At 45.3% G+C, this 19,007-nt stretch overlaps 2 protein-coding genes and 1 long non-coding RNA gene across 11 annotated transcripts in view; all 3 read right to left on the bottom strand.

Moving 5' to 3' along the window:
• LOC129836932 (EVI5-like protein) overlaps window positions 1–19,007 on the bottom strand; it is a 91,568-nt gene that overhangs the window by 70,459 nt on the left and 2,102 nt on the right. The window lies entirely within an intron of this gene.
• LOC129837079 (uncharacterized) lies at window positions 201–13,790 on the bottom strand. Its single transcript, XR_008756687.1, has 2 exons — window positions 13,381–13,790; window positions 201–1,694 (listed from the first exon to the last, which is right to left on the bottom strand). It is a non-coding gene; the product is annotated as an uncharacterized LOC129837079 (long non-coding RNA).
• On the bottom strand, window positions 14,355–18,507 carry LOC129837018 (uncharacterized). Of its 3 annotated transcripts, XM_055902939.1 has the most exons (8): window positions 18,459–18,507; window positions 18,317–18,353; window positions 17,830–18,203; window positions 16,793–17,793; window positions 16,328–16,420; window positions 15,184–16,166; window positions 14,889–15,012; window positions 14,355–14,623 (listed from the first exon to the last, which is right to left on the bottom strand). In XM_055902939.1, the coding sequence occupies exons 2-8, from the start codon at window positions 18,317–18,319 to the stop codon at window positions 14,514–14,516; spliced, it is 2,688 nt and encodes an 895-aa protein (XP_055758914.1). In that variant the 5' UTR covers window positions 18,320–18,353; window positions 18,459–18,507; the 3' UTR covers window positions 14,355–14,513. The 3 variants fall into 3 exon arrangements, with proteins under 3 accessions (XP_055758914.1, XP_055758913.1, XP_055758915.1); XM_055902938.1 differs by having other exon boundaries at window positions 16,793–18,203; XM_055902940.1 differs by having other exon boundaries at window positions 14,940–15,012; window positions 16,793–18,203.

The following is a 19,007-nucleotide window of genomic DNA, read 5'->3' as shown; positions in this document are numbered from 1 at the left end:
TACTCTCTCTGTTGAATGATTTTTTTAGAGTGCTGTGACGATCTCCGGGAAGGGATGAAAATAACTGTTCTCTACACTTCAACGACTGCTATTCATCTAACGCAACTGTGCGACTGTAGTCTATTCTTGAAAGAGGATTTAAAAGTTCAGAACTGTCTTCAAGCGGACTAATAACGAGGTCAGAGCTTGTTTTCTGACAACTGTCTACTGTTTCTTTGGAATTTTCAATAATTATGGCAAAACGTATCATCTTTGTTTTCTTGACAATGGCAGTCACCAGTCAGGTAAGTCGTATCACCTTGGCAGCTGTCAAATTAGTATGATTTTGATCATATGCAAATCATGCAACAAAATAGCAATGGATGAGTGGATTGCTTAGACCGTTTTGTAATGAGCAGTTGGAGGTGATTTGACTGTCATACGCAAGTAATTGTATTTTAGAGAGACACAAGTGAGAACTTTGTCTACCGTTTTTTTTCTGTTGCCTGAAGATATATATTTTCAAACTGCTGTAGCCTACAGACTATTTGGTAACACTTTTACAAGACAGTGCTACTGTGTAACTGCTCGTGTAATTTTGTAATTACTCATTGTAACTAATTGTAACAATGTACTTACAGTAGTAATCCTTAACCCTAACCCAGTGTACTAATGAGTAATTACAATACTTGTTACACTGTGATTACAGGAATAATCACTGTTATAAGGGCACTAATGTAAAATGTAACCGAACATTTTTGTAGCCCACCAGTCCTACCTTGAATTGTGCCTTTTTTTTTATAGGCATGTGTGTGCTTGTCAAATAACTTTGACTCACTGTCTAAGGGTGGGACTTTTACATACTGTTGATTTTTTTTACTGGAAGAAGTTGGCACGGAAGACTAATGTACTGCTATTCGATTCACGAGTTGGCAGGGGATTGGATACAACACTTAAACAGCTGCCTAGACAGACAAGACATCCACAGGGATGGAGGGGTAGAAATTATGAGCTTCAAATTGAAGTTAAAGTACATAAATTCATTGTAAACAGTGTTCAAAACCACTCCAAAGGGGACACAATAATCAAATTAAACTATCAGTTGACATCTCAAAATTAATATAAAATGATCAAAATAGACTCCTAGAACATCTTTATCACTAGTAGTGTTTTACCCATGAAGGCAGACCACAACAAGAAATTACATGACAAAAATGACTTTTTACTTTCCTATGCTTCTTTCAGTTTATGCCTAGGAACCTAAACCTCTCCTCTCTCCTCCTCACACCTCCAGGTGGGTGCCAGCTGCCCGGCGGTATGTGAGTGTCCAGCTGTGCCCCCCCGGGGCGAGTGCGGTGGCTGACGGCTGCGGGTGCTGCAAGGTGTGTGCCTCCCAGCTGAACCAAGACTGCAGCCTCACGATGCCCTGAGAGCATGGCATCTTGGCAAGATGAGTCCGGGCTGAGCAGGGGGCTGCCCATGGAATGGTCCATGCCAGGGGGAGAGGAGAGGGGACACTCCAGCTGGTTGGGTCCCCCTGTGGAGCCCTCTCTCTCAGGGCTGCCGCTGGGGGTGGACATGGTTGTAGTGGTGGGCACAGTGCAACGCACTGTTGGACAGGGGAGGCTGTGGCTGGGTCTCCTTACCCGTCTCCCCCGCTGTAGGGTCACCTGGTAGGGCGGTGCCGGAGCCAATCGGATCAGGGTTCCTCAAACCTGTTGTGAATTTAAAGAACATTTGAATTACGAGGACATATTCACGAGGACATACACTGAACAAAAACATGAATGCAACATGTAAAGTGTTGGTCCCATGTTTCATGAGCTGAAATAAAAGATCCCAGAAATTTTCCATATGCACAAAAAGCTTATTTCTCTTAAATTCTGTGAACAAATTTGATTACATCCCTGTTAGTGAACATTTCTCCTTTGCCAAGATAAGCCATCCACCTGACAAGTGTGGCATATCAAGAGGCTGATTAAACAGCATAATCATTACACAGGTGAACCTCGTGCTGGGGTCAATAGAAGGCCACTCTAAAATGTGCAGTTGTGTCACACAACACAATGCCACAAGTTCTGAAGCAGCGTGCAATTGGCATGCTGACTGCAGGAATGTCCACCAGAGCTGTTGCCAGAGAATTGAATGCCCATTTTTCTACCGTAAGCCACCAACGTTGTTTTAGAGAATTTGGCAGTACATCCAACTGGCCTCAACTGCTGACCATGTGTATGGCGTTGTGTGGTCGAGCGGTTTGAGTGCACCATGGTAGCGGTGGGGTTATGGTATGGGCAGGCATTAGCTACATACAACGAACACAATTGCATTTGATCAATGTCAATTTGAACGCACAAAGATACCGTGACGAGATCCTGAGGCCCATTGTTGTGCCATTCATCAGCCGCCATCACCTCATGTTTCAGAATGATAATGCACAGCTCCATGTCGCAAGGATCTGTACACAATTCCTGGGAGCTGAAAATCTCAGTTCTTCCATGGCCCGCATACTCATCGATCAACGTATACTACAGCGTGTTCCACAGGAAACAATCAATAGCCTGATCAACTCTAATGGAAGGAGATGTCGCGCTGCATGAGGCAAATGGCGGTCACACCAGATACTGACTGCTTTTCTGATCCACGTCCTTACCTTCTTTTTTACGGTATCTGTGACTAACAGACACAGATCTGCATTCATGTTAAATCCATAGATTAGTGCCTAATGAATTCATTTAAAATTGACTGATTTCCTTATATGAATTGTAACTCAGTAAAATCTTTGAATGCATGCTGCGTTTACATTTTTGTTCAGTATACATACAGTGCATTCGGAAAGTTCAGACCCCTTGACTTTTTCCAAATGTTGTTACTTTACAGCCTTATTCTAAAATGGATTTAAATAAAATTTAAATCTCAATCTACACACAATACCCCATAATGACAAAGCGAAAATTGTGTTGGGCTAAATTATAGATGGGCTATGTACAGGTGCAGTAATCTGTGAGCTGCTCTGACAGCTGGTGCTTAAAGCTAGTGAGGGAGATAAGTGTTTCCAGTTTCAGAGATTTTTGTAGTTTGTTCCAGTCATTGGCAGCAGAGAACTGGAAGGTGAGGCAGCCAAAGGAGGAATTGGTTTTGGGGGTGACTAGAGAGATATACCTGCTGGAGGTGGGTGCTGAGATAAGGGGGACTTTACCTAGCAGGGTCTTGTAGATGACCTGGAGCCAGTGGGTTTGGCGACGAGTATGAAGCGAGGGCCAGCCAACGAGAGCGTACAGGTCGCAGTGGTGGGTAGTATATGGGGTTTTGGTGACAAAACGGATGGCACTGTGATAGACTGCATCCAATTTATGGAGTAGGGTATTGGAGGCAATTTTGTAAATGACATCGCCGAAGTCGAGGATCGGTAGGATGGTCAGTTTTACGAGGGTATGTTTGGCAGCATGAGTGAAGGATGCTTTGTTGCGAAATAGGGAGCCAATTCTAGATTTAACTTTGGATTGGAGATGTTTGATGTGAGTCTGGAAGGAGAGTTTACAGTCTAACCAGACACCTAGGTATTTGTAGTTGTCCACATATTCTAAGTCAAAACCATCCAGAGTAGTGATGCTGGACGGGCGGGCAGGTGCAGGTGGCGATCGGTTGAATAGCATGCATTTAGTTTTACTTGTATTTAAGAGCAGTTGGAGGTCACGGAAGGAGAGTTGTATGGCATTGAAGCTCGTCTGGAGGGTTTTTAACACAGTGTCCAAAGGGCCAGAAGTATACAGAATGGTGTCGTCTGTGTAGAGGTGGATCAGAGACTCACGAGCAGCAAGAGCGACATCATTGATGTATACAGAGAAGAGAGTCGGGCCAAGAATTGAACCCTGTGGCACCCCCATAGAGACTGTCAGAGGCCCGGACAAAAGGCCCTCCGATTTGACACACTGAACTCTATCAGAGAAGTAGTTGGTGAACAAGACGAGGCAATCATTTGAGAAACCAAGGCTATCGAGTCTGCCGATGAGGATGTGGTGATTGACAGAGTCAAAAGCCTTAGCCAGGTCAATGAATACGGCTGCACAGTATTGTTTCTTATCGTTGGCGGTTAAGATATCGTTTAGGCCCTTGAGCGTGTCTGACGTGCACCCATGACCAGCTCTGAAACCAGATTGCATAGCGGAGAAGGTGCGGTGGGATTCGAAATGGTCGGTAATCTGTTTGTTGACTTGGCTTTCGAAGACCTTAGAAAGGCAGGGTAGGATAGATATAGGTCTGAAGCAGTTTGGGTCAAGAGTGTCCCCCCCTTTGAAGAGGGGGATGACCGCAGCTGCTTTCCAATCTTTGGGAATCTCAGACGACACGAGAGAGAGGTTGAACAGGCTAGTAATAGGGGTTGCAATAATTCTGGCAGATAGTTTTAGAAAGAAAGGGTCCAGATTGTCTAGCCCGGCTGATTTGTAGGGGTCCAGATTTTGCTGCTCATTCAGAACATCAGCTGACTGGATTTGGGAGAAGGAGAAATGGGGAAGGCTTGGGCGAGTTGCTGTGGGGGGGTGCAGTGCTGTTGACCGGGGTAGGGGTAGCCAGGTGGAAAGCATGGCCAGCCGTAGAAAAATGCTTACTGAAATTCTCAATTATAGTGGATTCATCAGTGGTGACAGTTTCCTATCCTCAGTGCAGTGGGCAGCTGGGAGGAGGTGTTCTTATTCTCCATAGACTTTACAGTGTCCCAGATTTTTTTTGACTTTGTGTTGCAGGAAGCAAATTTCTGCATGAAAAAGCTAGCCTTGGCTTTTCTAACTGCCTGTGTATATTGGTTTCCAACTTCCCTGAAAAGTTGCATATCACGGGGGCTGTTCGATACTAATGCAGAACGCCATAGGATGTTTTTGTGTTGGTTAAGAGCAGTCAGGTCTGGAGAGAACCAAGGGCTATATCTGTTCCTGGTACTAAATGTATTGAATGGGGCATGCTTATTTAAGATGGTGAGCAAGGCATTTAAAAAAAATAACCAGGCATCCTCTACTGACTGGATGAGGTCAATATCCTTCCAGGATACCCGGGCCAGGTCGATTAGAAAGGCCTGCTCGCTGAAGTGTTTCAGGGAGCATTTGACAGTGATGAGTGGAGGTCGTTTGACCGTTGACCCATTACAGATGCAGGCAATGAGGCAGTGATCGCTGAGATCTTGGTTGAAAACAGCAGAGGTGTATTTACAGGGCAAGTTGGTTAGGATGATATCTATGAGGGTGCCCGTGTTTACGGCTTTGGGGTGGTACCTGGTAGGTTCATTGATAATTTGTGTGAGATTGAGGGCATCAAGCTTGTTTAACCATGTAGGTAGCAACGCTGCTCAGCAGTTCCTGTCTGTGGCAGCCAAGCTGCACCATAGAAATGGAATTACTAGAATGAGAATCCCATTGGGTGCAGCCAAATGGCGATGGCCTGGGTTGTTTCATGTTCTACTCATTCTAGTTCTATGGCGTTTCCACTCCTGCCTGTGGCAGCCAGGCAGCACCATAGAAATAGAATTACTAGAATGAAAAAGAAAACCTTGACAGCCTCATAGTCATGGCAATTTGACTGCACCCTCATAGCATTTCCATTCTAGTGATTCTGTTTCTATGGACAGAAGTACAGCCCTGGCCTGCATCATGTTTGGGAGCGCTATTACTGGGTAAGCCGAGCTGGTGGCCCCAATCCACATAGAGGGAGAGGAGAGAGAGGCCTAAACCCAAGCCGAGGGTAATTCAGCATACATTTGACAAATGGAATCCCCGAATGTAGGGCTTATGCACATCTGCAAGTGAGATGAGGGGAATGGGCTAGCCATCATCGGAATGCTGAACAGCTCTATGACTACAACACACACACACACACACACACCCTAGCTGTTTTAATATCAGCCATAGTCACACTGATACACACGTCTACTGAAGCACGACAACAAGGAAAACAGAAGAACTGCCCAAAGAAGAAGAGAAAAAAGATTGTTTGAAGGGAAAAAACTGCAGAGGGATGGAGGGACAAGGACACCATTCATGTGCTGGGAGAGGCCAATCAAAACAGCCATTAACTAGCATGAGACCAATTGCATCAGAAGAAGAGCAGCGGCTCAGGAAAACGGGTGTCCCGAAACCATCACAATACTCCCTCAAAATGACATGTAGCTAGTTCCTCCAAAACAATGTAACAATAGCAACAGAGAAAAGTTGTTCATGTGTAGCCTAATTTTATCAAAGCTAATCTTATGACACTAGAAATACTGAACTTTAACCCTTGATATTTCTCACGACTGCTCACTGTGACGATGGAAATGCATATACAGTTGAAGTCGGAAGTTTACATTCACTTAGGTTGGAGTCATTAAAACAAATTTTTCAACCACTCCACAAATTTCATGTTAACAAACTATAGTTTTGGCAAGTCGGTTAGGACATCTACTTTGTGCATGACACAAGTCATTTTCCATCAATTGTTGACAGACAGATTATTTCACTTAAATCACAATTCCAGTGGGTCAGATGTTTACATACACTAAGTTGACTGTGCCTTTAAACAGCTTGGAAAATTCCAGATAATTAAGTCATGGCTTTAGAAGCTTCTGATAGGCTAATTGGCATCATTGAGTCAATTGGAGGTGTACCTGTGGATGTATTTCAAGGCCTACCTTCAAACGCAGTGCCTCTTTGCTTGACATCATGGGAAAATTTAAAGAAATCAGCCAAGACCCCAGAAAAAAAAATATAGACCTCCACAATTCTGGTACATCCTTGGGAGCAATTTCCAAACGCCTGAAGGTACCACGTTCATCTGTACAAACAATAGTACGCAAGTATAAACACCATGGGACCACGCAGCCGTCATACCTCTCAGGAAGGAGACTCATTCTGTCTCCTAGAGATGAACGTACTTTGATGCAAAAAGTGCAAATCAATCCCAGAACAACAGCAGAGGACCTTGTGAATATGCTGGAGGAAACCGGTACAAAAGTATCTATATCCACAGTAAAACAAGTCCTATATCGACATAACCTGAAAGGCCGCTCAGCAAGGAAGAAGCCACTGCTCCAAAGCTGCATAAAAAAGCCAGACTATGGTTTGCAACTGCACATGGGGACAAAGATCGTACTTTTTGGAGAAATGTCCTCTGGTCTGATGAAACAAAAATAGAACTGTTTGGCCATAATGACCATTGTTATGTTTGGAGGAAAAATGGGAGGCTTGCAAGCCGAAGAACACCATCCCAACCGTGAAGCAGGGGTGGCGGCATCATGTTGTGGGGATGCTTTGCTGCAGGAGGGACTAGTGTACTTCACAAAATAGATGGCTTCATAAGGACGGAAAATGATGTGGCTATATTGAGCAACATCTCAAGACATCAGTCAGGAAGTTTAAGCTAGGTTGCAAATGAGGCTTCCAAATGGACAATGACCCCAAGCATACTTCCAAAGTTGTGGCAAAATGGCTTAAGGGCAACAAAGTCAAAGTATCACAAAACCCTGACCTCAATCCTTTAGAAAATGTATGGGTAGAACTGAAAAAGCATATGCGAGCAAGGAGGCCTACAAATCTGACTCAGTTACACCAGCTCTGTCAGGAAGAACGGGCCAAAATTCACCCAACTTATTGTGTGACCCAAGTTAAACAATTTAAGGGCAACGCTACCAAATACTAATTCAGTGTATGTAAAACATCTGACCCACTAGGAATGTGATGAAAGAAATAAAAGCTGAAATAAATAATTCTCTCTACTATTATTCGGAAATTTCACATTCTTAAAATAAAGTGGTGATCCTAACTGACCTAAGACAGGGAATTTTTACTAGAATTAAATGTCAGGAATTGTGAAAAACTGAGTTTAAATGTATTTGGCTAAGGTGTATATAAATTTCCGACTTCAACTGTAGTTACCTTTTAAGAAACCAATGCAAGAAATAACCTTAACATCTCTGAAAATATAACACTAGTCTCCTTCTGAAAACAAATCCCCTAAATTACTGGCATCCCCATGTGTCATCTCACCAGGAATCATTCCAGTCCAGCTACAGTTGGATGTACACCAGAGGGGGTATACAGTAATGTCATTAAAGCCAGGCTGTAATTCAAACTCTGTGAGTCATGCTAGACTACAGCAATATGTGGGACAATTGCTGCTCTGGCTATCAGTGCATTAAATCTCTCTAAGGGTAACGGTAGGACAACAAAAAAATGGGGCAGCTTCAATGTGAGCACTGTGTTGTGCCTATGCACGAGTTTGTATGTAAACCGCTATCCACGTGCACAATTATCACATTGTGTGTGCGCCTCAGCGCATCCTATCCTCGCTTCCACTGTCCACAGCAACAGACAGACCTATTGTACCTCCAACTACCAACCCTCTCTATCCCCCATTTCTCCCCCCGAACCCCTAATCCACCCATCCCTTCCCCTCTCTCCCTCCTTGTACGTCCTGTGCCTCCCCCTCAGGCCATGCTTGACATCAAGGGCAGCCCCCACGCTAAACCCCCAGTCCTACCTCCTGTACGCCCTAACCTCGCTGTTGCTACATCTCATTTATAGCTTTGTTCCCTTCTGTCCGCTGACACGTGGCTTGTTCCTCAACGCCACAACATCCAAGTGCATGCGACTGGCAGCATCCAAAATGGCAACCTGTGATCTATATAGTGTGCTACCTGGGAATGGGCCCTGGTCAAAAGTAGTCCACTATGTAGTGCCCAGTTCTTCTCCCACTCTGGTGTCTAGGGTTAGTATTATGAACCCTGTGCTCTTCTAACGTCACTGTTGTTGACATATTCCCTCTGATTCTGTAATGGCTGCATATTAACCATTGTCTCTAATATGCTTGACCTCCCCTAGTCATCCAAAATCGTCATGGCAATGACAGCCTGGTCTCCACATGACCTTCCTTGACAAAGTGAATTATATATACATTCATTATATCGGCCATGACTAGGGGAGGTACAGCAGATGTTATCTAGAATCGAGATGAATCTAATGAATAAGTTGCTTTGACGGTAAACTTGAATGATGACCAGACACATTTGGGCTAATTAGAATGACATGTCATCCAGTGAAGCTCCCTCAGACTACCCAAGTTCCCTAAACGTAAGCACATTCAGAACAAGAATTGCTTCCTGAATTCCTAGTTTAGCTATAAGCGCCCTCCTGATAATCACATTTCCATGAATACCAAGGGCAACATGGCTTTAAAATACACATTTCCACCATCCTCCCTCCAAACGAATTCAAAAGCAATGCAATGTGACTAATAATTTATTCTGCAATGGTAGTGAGTGTTTTGTCAGAGGGGGGCTAGGCCAATCTGACCCTGATCAGGTGATTCAATAAGATACAGATTAAAAGGATCACCAGCACTGCTGCGTCATCCTCAAACAGATTACAAACAGATTAAACACTGTACACCAACATAACCCAGGGTGCCCTTGCATTTTCCTAGGCATTAACAGAAAATACACACATAAACGATACATGGGATGTCCGTGGGATTGGTTTAAGCCTCACTTTCCCACAGTAGATGAACCAACCAGATCCCCTTTTCTGGGGCACTGATCCAAACTGATCTGGGGCCAGTATAGTTAGTGCGGCATCAAACAGAAACCATCTGACCTATTACTGGCACACCTATGCCACTTTAGTACAATAGCCACGGGACATTGTGTCACCAGTTGATTGTGTGTTCATTCAGCTCTATTTTAAAGCCATATGAAACCTCCCTCTGGGGTTTCAGAACAGGTCTGGATAGTTTACCACACACAGTGGAATGGGCCAATAGAGCGGTGACGTTAATTATACTCCCAGAGAGAGTGAACTGTGAACTGAGGTGAATCATTCCTGTACATTACCAGACACCAGTGATCCTAGAAAACAAGTGCAACCAAGACAACAGCTCTGGTGAAATGGTTGCCCAGGCTTGTTTATCATAATAAAGGGCAAGGCCCTGTTCACCTGACTAGGTGGGGAAATAGATAGGGGGGCGTGGTAGTGGGCGTGACCAACGGCGCCTTCTCCGACAAACATTTTTAGAGGCCCTCCCATGGCAGCGGAGATAAAATGTTGCTGTTTTAAAGCAAATTTGTCTGCTATTCGCAATTCTAGACATTTTGCCATGGGGAAGAGAACACATTTTACAGTTTTAAAGCTAGTTTCCTGAAATTCTATACATTCTGCTATGTCTTATGTTGTGTTATTATGCTACACTACATGACCAAAAGCTTGTCAAACATCTCATTACAAAATCATGAGCATTAATATAGAGTTGGTCCCCACTTTGCTGCTATAACAGCCTCCACTCTTCTGGGAAGGCTTTCCACTTGATATTGGAACATTGTTGCGGGGACCTGGCTCGCAGTTGGCGTTCCAATTCATTCCAAAGCTGTTCGATGGGGTTAAGGTCAGGGCTCTGTGCAGGGCAGTCCAGTTATTCCACACCAACCTCAACAAACCATTTCTGTTTGGAACTCCCTTTGTGCACGGGGGCATTGTCATGTTGAAACAGGAAAGGTCCTTCCCCAAACTGTTGCCACAAAGTTGGAAGCACAGAATCATCTAGAATGTCATTGTATGCTGTAGCGTTAAGATTTCCCTTCACTGGAACTAAGGGGCCTATCCCGAACCATGAAAAACAGCCCCAGACCATTCATTATTCCTCCTCCAAACTTTAGTTGGCACAATGCATTGTGGCAGGTAGCGTACTCCTGGCTTCCGCCAAACCCAGATTTGTCCTTCGGTCTGCCAACTAGTGGAGCGTGATTCATCACTCCAGAGAATGCGTTTCCACTGCTCCAGAGTCCAATGGCAGCAAGCTTTACGCTACTCTGGTCAATGCTTGGCATTGCGCATGGTGATCTTAGGCTTGTGCGCGGCTGCTCGGCCATGGAAACCCCTTTCACGAAGCTCTAGATGAACAGTTCTTATGCTGACGTTGCTTCCAGAGACAGTTGGGAACTCGGTAGTAAGTGTTGCAACCGAGGACAGATTATTTTTATGCACTACGTGCTTCAACACTCAACGGTCCCATTCTGTGTGTTTGTGTGGCCTACTACTTTGTGGCTGAGCCGTTGTTGCTCCTAGCCGTTTCCAATTCACAATAACAGCACTTACAGTTGACCAGGGCAGCTCTAGCAGGGCAGACATTTGACAAACAGACTTGTTGGAAAGGTGGCATCCTATGATAGTGCCACGTTGAAAGTCACTGAACTTGACAGTAAGGCCATTCTACTGCCAACGTTTGTCTATGGAGATTGCATGACTGTGTGCTCGATTTTATACATCTGTCAGCTGAAATGTTCGATCCACAGATTTGAAGTGGTGTCCACATACTTTTGTATATATAGTGTATCTGAGTGACTCAAACATGATATCAAAATCAATGGGGGCCCCATGCCAAGACATTTGGAGAATTTTAGGGGAAACACTGCCATGTTGTTTTTGTATTATCACCCCTCTAGTATGTAATGTCTCTGAAACAATACAGTTATACTGATCTGTAGCATCCTGTATCTGGGCAAATAATGGCTTGCTTTGTGAGTAACTTTAACTAGTTACCATTCTATTACCGCTTGATTCCGTGCTGTAATGTAAAGTGCTACCAAAATGACAGGAACAACAGACTAGAAGGGAGCTTGTAGTAGCTGCAGTAGGGCAGGATACTGGAGTTTTAGGCTTGGTATGGCAGGTCATGGAGTTGCTCCCAGTATCTCAGCGTCAGCAGCACAGCAGGATAATGGAGTGGAACCTTTAGCACAGGGCAGGCCTCTGCTGATCGCTACAGCCAACCAACCACAGTGAAAGAGTCATTGTGACGAACAGATAGAACCTGTCAGAGATGCAGAGACAGACATACAGAACCTGACAGCAATCCAGACAGACACAGACATCAGGACAGCTAGATGATATCCCTCCCCCCTACTACCACGGCCCTTATTGTGGCAATCAGCAGTTTGTACAGCAGAAGCACGCCACAGCCAAGCCGGTGTAAAACACAAAGACTGTTAATTTGACATCACAAAGGCCTATTAGCTTACCATTCAGTCACAGTTCACCTCAGCATGGATTGCTGTAGCAACAGCAAGTAGCAGGGATGATGAGAAAGAAGTGAGGTTTACACAGCTGTGTGTGAATGCCAACTGTCACTTTTACTGAGCTGTAATGTTCAAATGCCCCATCTGCGTGTGTGTGTGGTAAACGGGTATAGCATTTCTTTTCAAAACAAGGTCATGGGGATGTGTGAAGATCAGATAATTGTTTTCTTGAGAGCCCGTGTGTTTCACTCTGTATGGTGAGTGCATTTCCTAGATAAGGCTAAAAGCAATGACTTGATTTCTCACTCAACACACCCTGTGCTGGTGAAATCTACCCAGCGCTTTCACTTGGTGGTGCATGTCTCTAGTCTGTTCTATTCCACCGTTTATAATATTAACCATAACTGGTCTGAAATGCAAGGTCATTTATTCCTTGAATAGTAGTCCCCAAAAGAGACTGAATGCAGACGCCTGGGGCAGAATACTTCACTTGTTTATTGTCAGCCATAATACCCCTTCCATAATAAAATGTTAGCTGCAATTCATGCTAATGTTTGAGATCTTTCGCCCTCATTATATTTGAGTAAAGCCAACCCAAGGCACATCCATTTCTGACTACAATATTGTAACGGCTGTAGCATGCCTTCACGAGCAAAACGCATACATCTGAAGGACAAATAACCTGCGTTGTATAGGCTACAAAGAACTGGCTGAGGATGTAATTCCGTGGGTTTATGCCTGTTTCAGTTTATGTTTGTGTGATGGCACTTAGCCCGGATTTCAGGCCAATATGCTGATGCATATGGCTGCTACCTGTACAACAGGCTCTCGCGCTGCAGATGATGCTTCAGCAACTGTCACCAATTCAAATGGCAGCTCAAGCCTATGTCTTGCCGTGCAATGTGACAAGAAGAAGGCCATTCAAACATTGCAACGATTGTAAAACGATATATGAAATTGAGGCCGCGCAGGGGAAGAGGCCACAATGTATCCTCTTATTTCTGTGCGTAAAACAGTAGCCTACCGAAAAATAACGGGGTTGTAGCCTATTTCGGCTATTTTCTTTTTCGCTTGCCTTCCCTTTCATTTGAGGGGCCTATTCGCCATCCGGAAATATGCAAATGAAGACCACTGTATTAATTCGACAAGAGAGAAATGGAGCAGTATCAGCCCCGCTGTCGCTGAGTAACCTCTGATGAAGATTAAGGCTTCCTCAATGTAACAATACACAGGGTCTATGTGCTTTGTTTTGGAGCATAAACGTAAACTTCGCTCGATCCATCTACATGCATGACAAATGTTTCTGTGACACATGCAATTATAACAAGAACAACAGTAAATAATACATTTATGAATAAAACAGCAATGCCTACCTGAATGTTCCCATAATCGAATCGGCTCTTGCTCGTAGCTGCTATGTCATGCCAACACACGGACACCACGAAACTAGCACAGAATAAAACATTCACAATGTCGACTTCACCGCTTTATGAAAAACACAGTACGAAATGCTACGCCGAAGCCATCGCTCGTGCTGCTGTTATATTAGAAAATGCGAACTCGCACAGCTGTCCGTCTGTCGGCGCTTCCTCATGAAGACCTATAACCAGCTACAACTACTGGACAGGGAGCTGTCCACCCTTTCTCCCCTGTCCTCCCCAACTATGTAATAATACAAATAAGGCAGACATAAAAAATAGCTTTAAACAGCAGCGTCAATCATAAATAGAAATCATAAACAGAATGGAGTGCTTCACAGTTTCTACACCTTTTGCCTTGAGGGGGTACACACACACCAATCAGATTACAACACAGCCATGATTGACATGTCTAAAGCCAATGAATTGGCTTAATTAAGGTATCCTTTGTAGTGACACCGCAATTATCCACTCATGTCTATTCTTTATTCTGCGGGGAGGCGGGGCTTGCAGGTGTCATCGGCATACAGTGGTGTTCTTACTGTATGGTATTGAGCATAGTGTATTAGAGATGTATTCCCTCTCAAGAAAGATAAAATGCGGGAATTATTAAAATGTGACTCTTATTATGTAAATTGCAATTAGGTTAGGGCATTTAGCCTATACCTATATAGCGACAGGTAGCCTAAAAAATCTGTCGTTCTGCCCCTGAACAAGGCAGTTAACCCAATGTTCCTAGGTCATCATTGAAAATAAGAATTTGTTCTAAACTGACTTGCCTAGTTAAATAAAGGAACAAATAAAAATAATGACTGGCACAGTGAACATACTCATTACAATGATACTATAGACAGTACACAGCAAATTGACCTTAAGAATCTATAGCATGCAGGTGGGTCTGTAAAAAAAAGTAAAAAAGAAGATCAAAATAGCTGCAAGTTGTGTTTATTAAGTTAAAATGGGGGGGTGGTAATAAAATGGGTTGTGAGTAGCGGGGGTTGTCTCCCTCTTCTGATGGCTCTGATGTTTTTTTAGAAAGTGGGTTGGGGGAGGTGGCATCAGGGTTTCCAAAACTCGTCTCTGCATAGTTACTTTTTGCATCTTTTTTTGCAGGGGAAGCAAAATAGTTTTGCCAGGGCAGCTGTGATCCGCGGGAAGAGAGCCTGTTTTTTCTTCGGCTCATCTGCAGCCATAGTACCTGAATAGGTGACAGAGAACAGGGCATGAAATCAGGGTCGTGTTCATTAAGGCACACAGTAGCAAAATGTTTTGAAACAGAAAACAAAAACAAGCATTTGTTATTGGCAAGTTCAAGAAAGTTCCTCTCTGTTTTAGTCTGTTCTCTTCCCTTTAGTGGCTAATGAATAAGACCCTGATAATTTCATCATAGTCTCCCGTCCTTACATTACAATAGTGTGCTGAAGACAGATGCACATGTTGACTGAAAAGAAGTGAGGACTTACTATCATTGCCAAGAGGAGACACCTTGTTCTTCTTCTGGTCCTTGTTATTACCTCGCTTCTTCTTTCCTGACTTCCTCACTTCTTCCTTAATAGCCTCTTCCTTCTCCTTCTGCTTCTCCTTTTCCTTAGTAGAGAGAGAAACAGATATGAGTCGATGCCTCACAATCAAACAGCCCAAATAACTAAACGATCTACTGGTTCTTGTCTGTCTCACATGTGTGGAGGTGATGTACTCGAGGTCTGTTAAGAGGGCACAGCTGATGGATTCGGTGCTCTCAGAAATTTAGCTAATTACCTGGGACTTCTCAGAGATGGCTGAGCTTACAATGGTCTTCTCCAAACCAGTGCTGTCATCAGCCATCTCCTCTAGGTCCTCTTCAAGGGTTTCCCTCCGGGCCAGGAGCTCCTCGGTGAGTGTGATATCACTCCTTGAGGACGTTGAGGAGTGTGACCTCCCACTAGCACGGCTCCTCCTGGCTCCAAAATGGCAGTCGGAACTCCAGTCCTCGGAATAGTCATCTATGACTTGTGTGATGGTGTCCGCCATGCACCTGATGGCTCCCTCGCCACCAGAGCGTGCGGCACGCAGTTGAGCCCGGTTGGAGTCCGAACGCAGGGACAATCTTTGAGCTGCAGTCTTCACGATGGCCTTCACCGCATCCTCCCCAATGAATTGGATGCTCTCCTCCAGGCCAAAGACGACAGAGATGTCAGCATACTTAAGGGCATGCCGGACCTCCAGAAAGAGATCCTTCATCAGCCTGAAGGGGTCATTGGCCCTCCTTGTCTGGGGGGACTCTGAGGCCTCCAGTCGGCACATGATGCCGTGGAGGATAAACTTCAGGGTCTGGGGGCTTATGACGGTGGCCCAGGGAGTGCTGCAAATGAGGATGTCCTCTTCAATAAGATTCTTGCCTGGTAGGAGGGAGGGAATCTTCTCAAGGGCCTTGGTGGGCATCAGGGAGCTGTCACTTACGTCGGACACCTCAGCTTCTCCCACCTCTTCTTCCAGGGTCTGGGAAGGAGCTGCCCGTGCTGCATGGGTGGTCGTCACAGAGTTGTCCTTCATGGAGGTGCTGGGCACTACCTCTTCTTCATCCAGGCAGGGTCTGGGCAGAAAAACATCCAGAGTCTGGGCAGGAGCTGCCCATGCTGCCTGGGTTGAGGTGGAGGGTTTAGGGTATGAGACAGTCATGGCACTCACTACTACCTCCTCTTCTTCGGGTGAAGAGGGACATTGAGAGTCAGGGAACCTTTCCCTGGCACCGGAATCCAATCCTAAGAAAACACACTCATATTCTGAAATGGTTCAAAGCCACATTCATGTATAACACTATGCAGTATCTGGCACATTTACTATAATGGTAATACACTGGTTATTACACAGGTTATTACATTGTTATTACTGTTCATATGGGTAAAACAGGTTATAAGTGTACCTTTCTGGATGATGAGCCTGGCCTTGTAATCGTTGTTGCAGGTACTGTTCAGGATGTCTCCCTCCCTGGAGGTCAGGACCTGGCAGACGGCCCCTAGTCAAATCAACATTTATTTAATACAGGGGTGTCAAACTCATTCCATGGGGGGCCGAGTGTCTGCGGGTTTTATTTTTTTCCTTTCAATTAAGACCTAGACAACCAGGTGAGAGGAGTTTCTTACTAATCAGTGACCTTAATTCATCAATCAAGGGTGGAGTGAAAACCTGCAGAAACCCGGTCTTCTATAGAATGAATTTGACATTGATTCAAAGTAATACTTCACACATAAAATGTCTCCAAACACTGTATAGAAAAATAAGAAAAAAGAGGAGAGAGAAAATGAAAATACAATTACTGACAATAAGGGAAAAGAAAGAAGGGGAATATGCGGGTGCAAAAGACGGTAAAAACAACATAATAACTAACCTAGTGCCTCCTTGTTGTCATCGGAGAGGGAGAGGGAGCCGGAGCCGGAGGACTGGAGGGTCTGGAGTCTGCCCTTCTCCAACAGAGCGGCCCACCTCCCACGGGACTCTGCCAACTCCTCCTCCCCAAGCCCACTTGACCAGGTGGAGTCGCTGTCCCACAACTCCTCCTCGCTGGATGTGGGGGTGTTCCCCCAGCCGTCCCTATACATCCAGTTGAAATTGTTATTCCACATAATGTCTCTACCTGGTGGGGTGGTCGGCAGACCCAAGAAGTTCTCCAGCAGATTCTTAATGGCACGTTGGATGAACATGTACAGCACGTCTGTGAAGAATTCATTGGAGAGCCTACGGTTGGCAGCCAGGTCTTTCAGGATGGGCTCGGACCTGCTCTGGCGGGCCATTGGCCTCCTGCCCATACCGCTGTCCAGAAGCATCTGATACACCTTGCAGATGAGCTCCTTCCCAAAGTAGTGGACCTTCCCCCTGAAGATCCTGTTGACCAGCCTCCATGAGGACAGGATCTGCCCCAGGGGCTTCACTGCCTTAATGTCCATGATGTCATTCAGTGAAACATCATCCTCACTGCTGAACTCCTGGTGGAGTTCCCGGTCAGTGTCGGAGTGCGCCAGATGAACAATAACATCAAAGATGTTACTGGCTGTGACTCCTGCCTCTCTGTGGCCGGTGGTGGGAATGGTGGTCTGGCTACAACTTCTGCCGCCATGCCCAGACCGGGGAATGCTGGGAGTGCTGGCAGTCTGGGTCTCGTCCATCTCCCCAGCAGGGCTGCTGGTCTCCCCAACTTCCCCTGGCCTCTCCCCAAACAGGGCAAAGACAGGGACGGACCCCTCGCTAAGGACTTTATGGACGTCACTTCCCTTGGGACTCCTCACTGACCCCAGTTCTCCCAACTCTGTTGGTGACCCAGGGCGTCTCCCATTTCGGCTGTTGTTGCCTCTTCCAGACCTCATGTGGTGGATGCGTCCGGCGGCCTCCTGGGCACTCTCGCATGCGCCCCTGAACAGCTCTGAGAAGATGCTGGAGAGCTTCTCTTCGGTCAGAGTGATGCCTGGATGGGTGTTCTCCAGGTCATCCTCACCAGAAGAGAAGAGGTCCTCCTGGGCCCTTTTCAGGATGTTACTCACAGACAGATCTGCTATGCCCTGAAGCTCCTTGTCGGTCTCAGAAGGGGGAGTGGGCGGCTGCCCGCCCAGGAGCCTTCCCTTCGGCTCAGAACTCCGCTGGTGGAACTTTTCAGAGATGATCTGGAGCACACCTGACCCCCAGCGGAATGAGTCTGACGACTCTGGTCTGGAGGTCCTGTGCAGAGCCATCACTGGGAGGAACACCTCACTGGAGACACACACCACCCACTCGATGACTTCGTCCAGGTCGCCTATTGTCACGTTCTTAGAAAGAGAAACAGAAAACAACAATCTGACAGCTAGTAGTTTTTATGTTACAAGATAGTTGTTTCCGATGATCCCTCCACCCTTAAAAGCAGAAAAAATGGGGGACTTACCATTTGTTTGAGGAACTTCCTGATAAGCTTTCTCTGACTGGAAAACAAACAAACACCAGGAATCATTGGCAACTTAAACTAGTGTTTATATACAGTAGATTATATTTTTTCTGCACATAATGAGGTTCACAGCAGGACTCACGGGTGAGACTTCAGGAAGTTTGTTAGAGAGAACTACTCAGGTGAAATTGGACAGGAGGCATCATCGCTCTTAGCCTCGGACGTGACATCACTCTTTGGGGTCAGGAGGTCATCAACAGATGGAAAGGAGATCATTATCTCCCCATCATTAGGTGTCAGGGGACCTGGGGTTTCTGAAACAGAAGACAATCAGAATTACCACCGAACAAGCTAGTGACCACAGCAACGATTCTATTGAAGTTGTATAATCAGGAATAAACACTGTGTCACCAATACCCACCTGTTGTCTCCATTTTAGTAACTTTAGTGCCCTTCTTGATAGCTGGCAGGACACCTACAGAAAGAGGAGAGTCGTAGATAATAGTGGATCCTTCCACCATACTGTATGTCATTTTAGAATTCCATTAAAAAATCAAAGAATTTTGGAAGTGGAGATCAATACTCACTGCTACTGGTTGTTTGAGATAGAAGCGTTTGAGGCAGTGCCAACACACCAACTACTTGGCGGCTTAGGTTTACCACCCCTGACTTAGCCTCCCTAGCCCTTCTA

Source organism: Salvelinus fontinalis, chromosome 3, assembly GCF_029448725.1.
Source record: "Salvelinus fontinalis isolate EN_2023a chromosome 3, ASM2944872v1, whole genome shotgun sequence".
Classification (NCBI taxonomy): domain Eukaryota; kingdom Metazoa; phylum Chordata; class Actinopteri; order Salmoniformes; family Salmonidae; genus Salvelinus; species Salvelinus fontinalis.
Note: the sequence above shows the minus strand (reverse complement) of the source record. Positions and strands in the feature narration are given on the sequence as shown.